Source organism: Vitis vinifera, chromosome 16, assembly GCF_030704535.1.
Source record: "Vitis vinifera cultivar Pinot Noir 40024 chromosome 16, ASM3070453v1".
NCBI lineage: Eukaryota > Viridiplantae > Streptophyta > Magnoliopsida > Vitales > Vitaceae > Vitis > Vitis vinifera.
Window position 1 is genome coordinate 5,040,283 of NC_081820.1, and position 12,653 is coordinate 5,052,935.

The following is a 12,653-nucleotide window of genomic DNA, read 5'->3' on the forward strand; positions in this document are numbered from 1 at the left end:
CAATTTGAGGCTAGCCACCATTTGAAAAGTCCCACCTAACTGGGCATTTGATATTTGATAACCAGAGTAATGAAAAAATTGAATGGATTTGATTGAATCTGATGTGAAAGTATTTGAATTTGATATGAAATTGGTTGGTTGAATTTTGAATATATTGGTATTTTTGAAACTCTGATATTTGATGAAAAAAAAAATAAAATTTGATATCCCTATTTGAAATGAAAATATTTGATCCATGAATTGCATTAATATTCCTTATTGGGCTGTGAGCTCATTCCCAATTGTTGAAAATTTTCAGGTACTCTTAGTTCGGGTGAGGAGTGATGGCTAGGCTGAAGAATGGTCATCATTAGGATTTGACTTAGGATTTTATGTTGGATTTTGTTTAACTATTAGTTATGTTCATTTGGATTTTTTTTGGTATTTGGAAGTTATTTGGAAATTGAATTTTGAGGATTTTAGATTTTGTTCCGCTACTCTGAACAGATATTTGGTAATTGGTAACATCCAGTTACTGATTGTTTAGGTCAGATTATACTTTAAGCCTTCGGGTTTGAGGTGTGAAATGACCGTCACGCCCTTGGAGTGGGTCTTGGGGCGTGACAGAGTGGTATCAGAGCACTAGGTTGTGATCTTGATGGGAACTTGTTTAGTGTACCTTTGGGAATAGATGAGTGACGTATTAGTTTAAGTTTCAACTTCATCTAGTCTGATTCCTTTTATTCCTTACAATTCTGATTTGTTTATTTGACTTCTTAGTGACTAATTTAGTTACACCTATTGCTTTATAGGACACCATGCCACCAAGGAGACCTGCATCTTCCCAAAACAGTCAGGCTAATGATGATGTACCTCCAATTGAGGGTTTGCCTCCCATGAGTGCAGAAGGGATCTATAGGTATCTTGGGACACTAGCTGGTTTAGTTGAACGCCAAGCTCGAGCTGTTGGGACTAATGTTCAGGGACAGTCTTCATCTTATAAGGGTAGCTCTTTTGATGACTTCAAGAAATTGGGTCCTCCTTACTTTTCTGGTGCTACAGATCCCACAGAGGCAGAGGCTTGGATCCTTAAGATGGAGAAATTCTTTGGTGTCATAGATTGCTCTGAGGAGCAAAAAGCCTCTTATGCAGCTTTTATGTTAGATAAAGAGGCAGATCATTGGTGGCGTATGACTAGGAGACTTTTGGAGGATCAGGGACCCATAACATGGAGACAATTTAGGGAGGCTTTCTATAAGAAGTATTTCCCTGACAGTGTTAGGCGGCAGAAGGTGGGAGAGTTTATTCGTTTGGAACAGGGGGATATGACTGTGGCTCAGTATGAGGCCAAATTTACAGAGTTATCACGTTTTTCCCCACAGTTGATTGCTACAGAGGAGGAAAAGGCATTAAAGTTTCAGGATGGATTGAAGCCTTATTTGAAGAACAAGATATCTATTTTGAAGCTTGGTGTCTATTCAGAGGTTGTTGACAGAGCCCTTATAGCAGAGAAAGATAATGAGGAGCTTCATCAGTATAGGGAACAGCAAAGGAAGCGAAATAGGAGTGATGGTGCTCATGGTAATCAAGCACAGCGAAGGTCTACATCGAGAAGAAATCAGAATAAAGGGAAGGCAGCGCAGAATTTAGATGGGGCTTGTCCTACTTGTGGTAAGAAGCATGGGGGTAGGCCATGCTATAGAGAGACTGGAGCTTGCTTTGGTTGTGGGAAGCAAGGACATTTGATCAGAGATTGTCCAGAGAATAGGAAGTTCATCACTGGGAAGCCTAAAGAGGAAAATAAGGAGGATAAACAGAAACCCAAAGCCCAAGGACGGGTGTTTGCTATGACTCATCGAGATGCTCAGGCCACTTCTGATGTGGTGACAGGTACTCTCCGAATCCACACCTTATTTGCTAGAGTCTTGATTGATCCTGGATCAACACACTCTTTTGTTTCAGTATCTTTTGCTGGTTTGTTGGGTTTGCCTGTTGCTAGCATGGACTTTGATTTGATTGTTGCTACTCCTATGGGAGATTCTGTTGTGGCTAGTAGAATGCTTAGAAATTGTATTGTGATGATTGGTTATAGGGAAATGCCAGTTGATTTAGTACTCCTTGACCTTCAGGATTTTGATGTGATTTTAGGGATGGATTGGTTAGCTTCCTACCATGCCTCTGTTAATTGTTTTGAGAAAAGGGTGACGTTTAGTCTTCCTGGTCAGCCTAAGTTTAGCTTTGAAGGGAAGCATGTGGACAGACCACTGCGTATGATCTCAGCCTTGCGAGCTAGTAGCTTGCTCAAGAAGGGTTGCCAAGGATTTTTGGCGAGTGTGATGAGTAATGAAAGTGATTTGAAGTTGGAAGACATACCCATAGTAAGGGAGTATCCTGATGTCTTTCCAGAGGATTTGCCTGGCTTGCTACCAGAGAGAGAGGTGGAGTTCACCATCGATCTGGTACCAGGAACAGGTCCTATGTCTAAGGCCCCATACAGGATGGCACCTGTGGAGCTTAAGGAGTTGAAAGTTCAGCTTCAGGAGTTATTAGACAAGGGTTTTATCAGGCCTAGTGTTTCACCTTGGGGAGCTCCTGTTCTATTTGTGAAAAAGAAGGATGGCTCAATGAGACTTTGCATTGACTATAGGGAGTTGAATAAGGTGACAGTGAGGAATAAGTATCCCCTTCCTCGGATTGATGATTTGTTTGATCAGCTACAAGGTGCTTGTGTGTTCTCTAAGATAGATCTTCGATCGGGTTATCACCAGTTGAGGGTTAGAGGGGAAGATGTACCCAATACTGCTTTTCGAACTAGGTATGGGCACTATGAGTTTCTTGTTATGCCTTTTGGTTTGACTAATGCACCTGCTGCTTTTATGGACTTGATGAATAGGGTATTCAAACCCTATTTAGATCAGTTTGTGGTGGTTTTTATAGATGACATCTTGGTATACTCAAGAAGTAGAGAGGAGCATGAGAGCCATTTGAGTATTGTATTACAAACCCTCAGAAATAAGCAGTTGTATGCTAAACTGAAGAAGTGTGAGTTTTGGTTAGACCGAATTTCTTTCCTTGGGCATGTGGTAAGCAATGATGGCATCTCAGTTGACCCTGGCAAGGTAGATGCTGTAGCTAATTGGAGAAGACCTAGTACTGTGACTGAGATTCGAAGTTTCTTGGGACTTGCTGGTTACTATAGGCGGTTTATAGAAGGGTTCTCTAAGATTGCCCTACCTTTAACTAAGTTGACACAGAAGGGAGTTAAGTTTGAGTGGTCTGATGATTGTGAATGTAGCTTCCAAGAGTTGAAGAATAGATTAGTGTCAGCTCCTATTTTGACTATCCCTTCAGGTTCAGGAGGATTTGTGGTGTATAGTGATGCCTCTCATCAGGGTTTGGGTTGTGTTCTTATGCAGCATGGAAGAGTTGTAGCTTATGCTTCTAGACAGTTGAAGCCTTATGAAAGGAATTACCCTACTCATGATTTGGAGTTAGCTGCTGTGGTTTTTGCACTTAAGATCTGGAGACATTTTCTGTTTGGTGAAACTTGTGAGATATTCACAGATCATAAGAGTTTGAAGTATTTATTTTCCCAAAAGGAATTGAACATGAGACAGAGGAGGTGGATCGAACTACTTAAGGACTATGATTGTATTATTCAGTATCATCCTGGGAAGGCGAATGTTGTAGCTGATGCCTTGAGTAGGAAGTCAGTTGGTTCTCTAGCAGCTATTAGAGGCTGTCAAAGGCAGTTACTTGAAGAGTTGAGGAGTTTACAAGTCCACTTTCAAGTTATGGGCTTAGGAGCACTTGTAGCAAATTTCAGAGTACAACCAGACTTAGTTGGGAGAATTAAGACCCTACAAAAGAATGATTCTCGATTAGTGCAAGTTATAGAGGAAGTTAAGAGGGGCAGTAAACCTGATTTTGTTTTGTCAGATGATGAGATCTTGAGATTTGGGACTAGACTTTGTGTCCCAAATGATGAAGACTTAAGGAGGGAGCTTTTAGAGGAAGCTCATTGTTCCAAGTTTACAATCCACCCAGGAGGGACAAAGATGTACAAGGATTTGAGGCAAAACTATTGGTGGTCAGGTATGAAGCGTGATATTGCACAATTTGTGGCTCAGTGTTTAGTGTGTCAACAGGTGAAGGCTGAACATCAGCGACCAGCAGGGTCTTTGCAGCCACTTGCTATTCCTGAGTGGAAGTGGGAGCATATTACCATGGATTTTGTGATAGGATTGCCAAGAACCTTAGGGGGTAATAATGCTATTTGGGTGATTGTTGATCGGTTGACAAAGTCTGCTCACTTTTTGCCTATGAAAGTCAACTTTTTCTTAGATCGTTTAGCTTCTCTTTATGTGAAGGAGATTGTGAGAATGCATGGAGTACCAGTTTCTATAGTGTCTGACAGAGATCCTCGTTTCACTTCTAGATTTTGGCATAGTCTACAAAAAGCTTTGGGCACTAAGTTGAGTTTTAGTACTGCTTTCCATCCTCAAACTGATGGCCAATCAGAAAGGGTAATTCAGGTTTTGGAAGACTTGTTGAGAGCTTGTATTTTGGACCTGCAAGGTAATTGGGATGATCATTTACCTTTAGTAGAGTTTGCCTATAACAATAGTTTTCAAGCTAGCATTGGGATGGCACCTTTTGAGGCATTGTATGGTAGGAAATGTCGATCTCCTATTTGTTGGAATGATGTTGGAGAAAGGAAACTTTTGGGCCCTGAACTTGTGCTGTTGACTGTTGAAAAAGTTGCTTTGATTAAAGAAAGATTAAAAGCAACTCAAAGTAGACATAAGAGTTATGCTGATCATCGTAGGCGAGATTTGGAGTTTGAGGTGGGTGATCATGTGTTCTTGAAAGTTTCACTTATGAAGTCTGTGATGAGATTTGGGAGAAAAGGAAAACTTAGTCCTCGTTTTGTGGGTCCGTTTGAAATATTAGAAAAAGTAGGCACTTTGGCATATAAATTAGCCTTGCCCCCAAGCTTGTCTAAGGTTCATAATGTGTTTCATGTTTCGACTCTAAGGAAGTATATTTATGATCCTTCTCATGTTGTGGAGTTGGAGCCTATTCAAATTTTTGAGGACTTGACCTATGAAGAGGTACCCGTTCAAATTGTGGATGTGATGGATAAGGTACTACGACATGCTGTTGTCAAGTTGGTAAAGGTCCAGTGGAGCAATCATAGTATCCGAGAGGCCACTTGGGAGTTAGAAGAAGAGATGAGAGAAAAGCATCCTCAGTTATTCTAAGACTCAGGTATGTCAAGTTTAGAGGACTAAACTTTTATTAAGGAGGGGAGGATGTAACGCCCAGGCATTTCTTTTAAGGGTAATTTAGGAAATTGTTATTAATAATTTAATTAGTTAATTAATTAATTTAATAAAATGGAAGAGGGGTAAAAGTGTAATTTTACGAATAAATACCCTAGGTATAAATTAGAAATTTTATTCTTTCCCTTCTTTTCTGAATAGAGTTCCTGTTCACAGAATTCCAGAGAACGTAAGGTTGGAGTCAGATTTCAGGGTTGAAGAACAGATCTCTATAGGTAAGATTCTAACCCCTAGTTTAATATTTTAGATTCATTGATTAATTTCAAACACATTAGATATATTTTTTTTGGAAAACCCCAAATCTAGATTAGGGTTAGATTATTTTTTTAATTCGTTTTAATATCAAATAGTGAAAATTTAATATTTTGATTTTAGTATTGGAATTTGGGAGATCTTAGTTTTATTAGAAAAAAAAAAAAAATTCTTGGAAGGTTTCGATTTTAGGTTAGGGTCAATTTTATTATAAAAAAAAATAATAATAATAATGGGGGCGTACGCGTACTGTGCTACTGGAAGCATGGCAAAAAAAAAAAAAAAATAAAAAAATCCAGGTGGGGCGTGAGAGTGCTATGGATGGAGGCTTTTGTATATATATATATAATGAACCATTAGGCAAAAAAAAAAAAAAAAAAAACTTGCTTTTTGGTGTGTACCCGAGATGAGGAACTTTTTGGTGTGTAGAGGAATGGTTGGGTGGCTTTTGAATTGATTAATTAAAATAATAATATTTAATTTTAGATTTATAATTAAGATAATAGTAATAATAGATTTAGCAAATATATATATATATATATAGAGTTTTATAATGAAATAAAATTGTAATTTAATTAAATTAGTAGTGTGTTATTAGAAATAAATTGGGAATTTATTAGTTTTATTTAAATAAGGAATAGATTAGTTAAATTATAGATAAATAGTAATAATTGTTTCTCTTATGTTATATTAGGTGAAGAGTAAATTATATTTTTTTCAGAATTATTCTTCTCCCAAGCTTTCAAGGACTTCTTTTGAGGTAAGGGAAGTTAATGTAATATTTATAAAATTAAATTATTTTATATGTTATTTTGAATTGTGGAAAATAAAATGATATTTTGTTACCATGCATGGATCAAATTGTTTTGCACTAAATAATATGTTTGAATATTTTGTTTTACTTATGACACAAAATATGGAGATATTATGTTGTGTAAATTTGAATACTCGAACAAAAATATCACTCTGGTTTATTTGGCCCTTGTCAACGGGATATAATAGTTGATTATTCGGTCCTGTCAACGGGATATAATAGTTGACCTTTACATTTCATGGTGGGAATGTAATTGATTTGGACCCCAGCCTCTAGGGGTTTGGTTAGAGGTTACTAGTACTAGTAGTGTTTGGTTCCGTCCACTAGGAACAATTTGAGGCTAGCCACCATTTGAAAAGTCCCACCTAACTGGGCATTTGATATTTGATAACCAGAGTAATGAAAAAATTGAATGGATTTGATTGAATCTGATGTGAAAGTATTTGAATTTGATATGAAATTGGTTGGTTGAATTTTGAATATATTGGTATTTTTGAAACTCTGATATTTGATGAAAAAAAAAATAAAATTTGATATCCCTATTTGAAATGAAAATATTTGATCCATGAATTGCATTAATATTCCTTATTGGGCTGTGAGCTCATTCCCAATTGTTGAAAATTTTCAGGTACTCTTAGTTCGGGTGAGGAGTGATAGCTAGGCTGAAGAATGGTCATCATTAGGATTTGACTTAGGATTTTATGTTGGATTTTGTTTAACTATTAGTTATGTTCATTTGGATTTTTTTTGGTATTTGGAAGTTATTTGGAAATTGAATTTTGAGGATTTTAGATTTTGTTCCGCTACTCTGAACAGATATTTGGTAATTGGTAACATCCAGTTACAATATGATTGTTTAGGTCAGATTATACTTTAAGCCTTCGGGTTTGAGGTGTGAAATGACCGTCACGCTCTTGGAGTGGGTCTTGGGGCGTGACAGAGTTATTGGAGGTTTCTAGCTCCCACATAACACAAGGAGATGATGAAATCTCAAACATGAGAAAAATTACACCCCATTGTACAAAGTACATGAACATATATAATAGGACTTAAAACTTAAAACGTGATTCATACGAAGCCGAGTAGGGTGTCTTCCTCATGGAGTGGTGATACCTGCAGAAACCAATCATCATCAATCAGTCATCAATGGCCTCCAAAATATGAAAAATAAAATAAAATAAAAGCTGTAGAGAAGTAACTTACTCCCACACTTGAATTTGCGAGGCACTGTCCTTCCACACCCTTCAATTTTCTTAACCACGTTGTCAACACCAATGACCCCAATGATGGCGGCGGTCTTGGGAGTGACGTAGGGGCACACACACTCCACATGGCTCACTCGAACGCGCTGGCAGCAGTCCGCAGATGGGCTGCGCCCGTAGATCACTGGCCTGCAAGCGTTAACCAGAAGGTTCCTCTCCTCTTTGCACTGGCTGGGACTCGTGTCCGCACTTGCCATCTGAACATTCTCCCAACCGCATACCACCAATACAGCCACCACCACCGCCACCACCACTGCCCCCCTCATGCTTCTCACCATTTTTTTTTCCTTTTTCTCTACAATTAGCACATAACACTTCGGAGGAGCCGCTCCAATATATAGAAATGAGATGGGGCCCAAGTGGATTTTCTACTTGCCGTGTCCATTACTTCGCGCAGAAAGTCTATGGCCTCCCGGGTGGTGTTCAAACCAGAGGTTGTTGGGTTTAAGCTGCGGGTACAGACTCATATCCATATGACTGTATAAAGTAAATTATTATTCTAATTTCACATGCATTGGTTGGAAGTCAGTCAACAATGGAGACAATGTCACTTTCATGATGACTATGAAGAACTTGGAATTAATTTGTCTCTAGGTGTTGGGCTTTAGTTACCATCTCCCAAAATTCACGCCAATCCCTCTATGGGACCCAACTCAGCTGCATGCATGTGACTTTCCCAGGGGTTTCTGACGGGGACGTTCTCATGTTTTGGTCTCACTGAGATCGACATTTTCTTTTTTCTAATATTATCATACATTATGTATTAAATAATTTGGCCGGCTATAATATTGTTTGGAAAATCTTGCAGTGTTCTTTTAGTACGCACACCAAAACCTGGAATCAATAAAATGTTCAGGATTCAATCCATCTTAGGTAGAGCAGTTTTACTTTATCTTTGTAGAGCCGTTCCATAGTTTTCAAAATTAGAACCAAATTAATTATTGAACCAAAAATATTATTGAAATCTAGTTTATTGATTGTATCGGTGATTCAACAATAATCAAATCTAATATTAGCATGCAATATCATAAATATAAAATTTAAAAATAAATATAATAAGGAAAAATATATATATAAATAAATAAATAAAGTTAAAAATTCCTTATATTTCTATCTTTAATTAAAATTTACTTAGAGTTTTGTACAATTTCAAATTATTTAATATTTATGTAAAACAAAAGTTAAAATAAATTAAATTAATTTAAAGTAATATATAAAAATAATATATTAACTTCAAATATATTTTTATTTTTCTTTATTTTTTTCTTTTCTATGTTTTCTCATATTTTCCATCAATTTTTTCCAAAACCAAAACATAAGCTAAAAGTGGGTCTCTTGGTAATACGAGCTGATCATCAAATAACTGCAGTGAATTAGGCCCAACAGTGAAGAGCCCCAAGTTTTGAGACCAACCCCATGAATGATCCTGCCATAATTCATCATAGAGATGGTGAAATGGTCAAGGCAGAGCGTCAGAGACACCCTTGCTCACCCATTGACTTAAAACAATTTAGTAAGCCCCGTTGGAGAAACTAGCTTTGATTTTTATTTTTTTTTCCTTCTTTTATCCTACAAAATGTTCTCCTTGCAACCCAAATTCCCACTTTGTCGGTACTATCTATGACCTAATCGGTGAATTCTCTCATTCCTCAAACTTTGCATCATGGCAATGAGGAACATGAAGAAATCATAGATACAAAACTGTTTGAATCAAGTTGATCAAGGTCTAGATGATGCGTTTCTCTTAAGAGTTTGAGAGTCTATTGGAGGTCATTTTTAAAAATAGTTCTCAAAAGTTAGTTTTTGATAACCATTTTTTATGAATAGTTTAATTTATTATAAGAAACATGATTCTATTTAAGAACTTAAATATGAAAAATAGTTTTCTTAATTTATTCTATATAAAATTAATGTGGATTTTATATACAATATAAAACTTCTCAGCATTAATATTCATATTTTCAATTGCTTTTCAAAATGTATACTATAAATAATTTCAAAAGACATCTTTGTTTTAAAAAGTAACTTGTTTTTTAACAAAATTTTAAAATATTGTCGTCATAAAAAAATTTGTTAAATGTGTTTTTTAATTGAGAAAATAGCTTTTATGTTCTAAAGAATAAATTCTTTTTTGAAAAGCATGTTCCAAACAAACCTTTATATACCAATTCCAAAACCTATCAAGAATAATCAAATTTCTAGCTCATTATATAGGTTAGAGCAATCAAGTTGTAGCTAAAAACCAAGGAGAAAAGGAAACTTATGAACTCTTAATTTGTGTTGTCCCACAAATTTGTAGGAAATGGACGTCTTTAATAAGATTCATTAATGTGATTGTTGAAATCTGTAATCCTACTTAAAGTCAAGTTAGAAGAATTTTAGAATTTGAGAAACATTGGGAATTATTATTTGTTCAAGTTCCTTATGTTAACTAAGAGTCCTAGACTAATTATGAAGTGGAGTGATAGAGCAAGTATTATTAGTCTATTACAAATAATGGTTTGTTATTATGTAAAAGCGGGGGAGAGGAGGACTATTGTCAACAACCATTCATGTGGATTCCAATAAGTGGTATCAAAGTCAAGTTGATCAAGGAAGGTGCAAAGCTAGAATACTGGGGACTATGCATTTAGATAATTAGTGCATTCAAATATGTGTATTGTTTATATCTTCGGATTTATGGGATCTAGTAAATATTGACCAATTCAAAAGAATTCAAGGCATTATCAAAGGAATAGAAAGATTTGTGAAAAGAAACTTGAAAAAAAGATTAGAAAGCATCATATGCAATATTCTAAGCAGTAAATGAATTCATATTTGAGAAAATCTCAAAGACAAAAATAGCAAAAAAGGCATAGGTTACTCTACAAAGATTATTTGAATGAAATTGCAAACATTAAAAGGTGAATTCGAGTCTCTTGGGATGAATAATTCTAAATCAATCTCAAATTATTTTCACCAAGTACATACCATTGTAAACTAAATGCAAGTTAAAGTGAGAAGCTTGATGACCAAAGAATAGTAGCTGATTACTACCAAAAAGTGTTATTTTGTAGACCTAATTATAATGGTTTTAAGCACCTTTGTGTAGTAATCATATTCATTTAACCCAATTAATTCATTAAGGTCCTTAGTAATTGGTTTTAACCATTTTGTGGCAAGTTTACATGTTTATATCAGCTTATGAATCAATTCAAGCATGCCAAATGATGGAGGAGCTACTTGGACAAGTTAAAGCAAGCTTTTAGCTACACCAAAGCAAGCCAACAAAAGGAGAAAACCAAAGAGAAGCAAAGAGAAGCAAAGAGAAGCAAAGAGAAGCAAAAAGAAGCAAAGAGGAAAACAGAGGACAGCAGCTGCAGTCTTCTTTGGCACTTTTGGAGCACTTCCCGAAGTCCATTTTCTACATGCTATATACCATTTCAAAGCTCAGGAAGTCAAGAATCCAACGCTTCAAACCGTGTACAATTTGGAGCTGAAATGAGGAAGATATGGCCTTTGGAAGACAACTGCTCTAGGCTTGTGCGAAAATTTCGCACAACACCTTCCAAATTCGCACACCCCCTTGCGTGGTGCGAATTTTCCCCTGTTTCTGCCGACTCCACACGAGATCTTTTCTTTTGGATATTTTTGTATAAATTTCCATTCTTCTCCTTGTAATCCACCAATCATAATATTTATTAGCTAGGAAGGTTGGAAAAACTTCTCTATATATATCTCCTTGCATCCGTTGTAACAAATATTGATATATTGATACATAGATATAGAATACATATTATGTTTTACACTTAGAATATTTACAGAGCTCTCCCGTTTCCATTTTCTTAGTAGCCAAACAGCCTTTGAGGGTTTTTCCTCAAAGGATGATTGGCTAAAACTTTTAGTTTCTCAAAGTATGGATGTTATGTGATGGCTTGGATGCAATCCCATGGAAATTTCTCGCACCCGGAAGGTAAGGTAGTCGTTTTTCATTAATGGTTCATTAATGCAAAGTTTGGTTTTTATTTCCTTTTGACAACTTCCAACGGCCAATACTCGATAAGCTTTTGGATTTCTATCCATTAGTTATCTCCTACGAGCTATTGGAAGGTGAGGTTTTCAATTCCAAGTTTTGCATTAATCCATTAGAACCAATTTCAATGGCCATTGAAAGGTGAGTTTATCACCTGGAATGACTTTGAGTTGCCAATATTTGGTAAGCTTTTGGCTTTAGACCATTAGTTATCTCTTACGAGCCATTCAAAGGAAGTCTAAGGTGAATAACCATTGATGAAATTCACTACCATCTGTTTTGCCATTTTAAAGGATTAAAACTTGATTTGCTAAATCCATACCGGTTCGGGAAGCAAGCATCACCATAGTTGCAACCCCAACGCGAGGAGCCTATCCTAAGATTTCCAACTTGCATAAGAGCTAGAGCATAGCTATCCTATCTTTGAGAAACTTGTTTTTACACCTTTTCATTTTAGTCTTTAATGTTAGCTTAGATTGGTTTAAATCTTTCTAAAACATCTACATCTTCTTTTAAAGCTAACATCCATAAGAAAATCACCTATTTTCCTAATTTGAATATCACTTGTGTTTGCGAAAACCCTTCCCAGTGAACGATCCTAGAACCACTATGCTATAGTAGCTTGGCTACTTTAGTAATAGTATTCAAGGTATAAATTTTGTTGATACGCCTTTAAAGCTAAGCTACCATGAGTCGAATCAGTAGCGAAAGTCATGCGATCTTTAAGTGTGAAATTCAAATATGTTTTAGTGATTGAAGAAGAAAAGGATATATTTCTCATAGTTGAAGGGTTGATGAATTCATTGCGTTAACATGAACAAGGAATGAATAAGAGAATCAACTTTACTAATTTGGAGCAAGCTTATAGAGTAAAGCATCTACAAGAGGTTATGGTGGTAACAAGGTCGTAGAGGTTGTGGTCATGCCCAATAATACTAATATTACTAATTTGGTTGTCAAAAGGAATTGTTTTTACACTTTGATGAATA

General features: G+C 36.1%; 2 protein-coding genes across 2 annotated transcripts; one reads left to right on the top strand and one right to left on the bottom strand.

Moving 5' to 3' along the window:
• Positions 1-866: 866 nt before the first annotated feature.
• On the top strand, positions 867-5,706 carry LOC132252723 (uncharacterized). Its single transcript, XM_059733809.1, has 2 exons — positions 867-1,869; positions 5,481-5,706. Exons 1-2 carry the CDS (start codon positions 876-878, stop codon positions 5,495-5,497), a joined length of 1,011 nt encoding a protein of 336 aa, XP_059589792.1. The 5' UTR covers positions 867-875; the 3' UTR covers positions 5,498-5,706.
• A 1,665-nt stretch (positions 5,707-7,371) lies between these two features.
• LOC104882040 (uncharacterized) lies at positions 7,372-7,956 on the bottom strand. The gene is made up of 2 exons (XM_010663941.3): positions 7,594-7,956; positions 7,372-7,503 (listed from the first exon to the last, which is right to left on the bottom strand). Exons 1-2 carry the CDS (start codon positions 7,928-7,930, stop codon positions 7,487-7,489), a joined length of 354 nt encoding a protein of 117 aa, XP_010662243.2. The 5' UTR covers positions 7,931-7,956; the 3' UTR covers positions 7,372-7,486.
• Positions 7,957-12,653: the final 4,697 nt, after the last annotated feature.

What these genes read in the sequence shown, in the direction of transcription:
- LOC104882040 (XM_010663941.3), bottom strand. Translation starts at nt 7,930, where the DNA reads ATGGTGAGAAGCATGAGGGGGGCAGTGGTGGTGGCGGTGGTGGTGGCT.
- LOC132252723 (XM_059733809.1), top strand. Translation starts at nt 876, where the DNA reads ATGAGTGCAGAAGGGATCTATAGGTATCTTGGGACACTAGCTGGTTTA.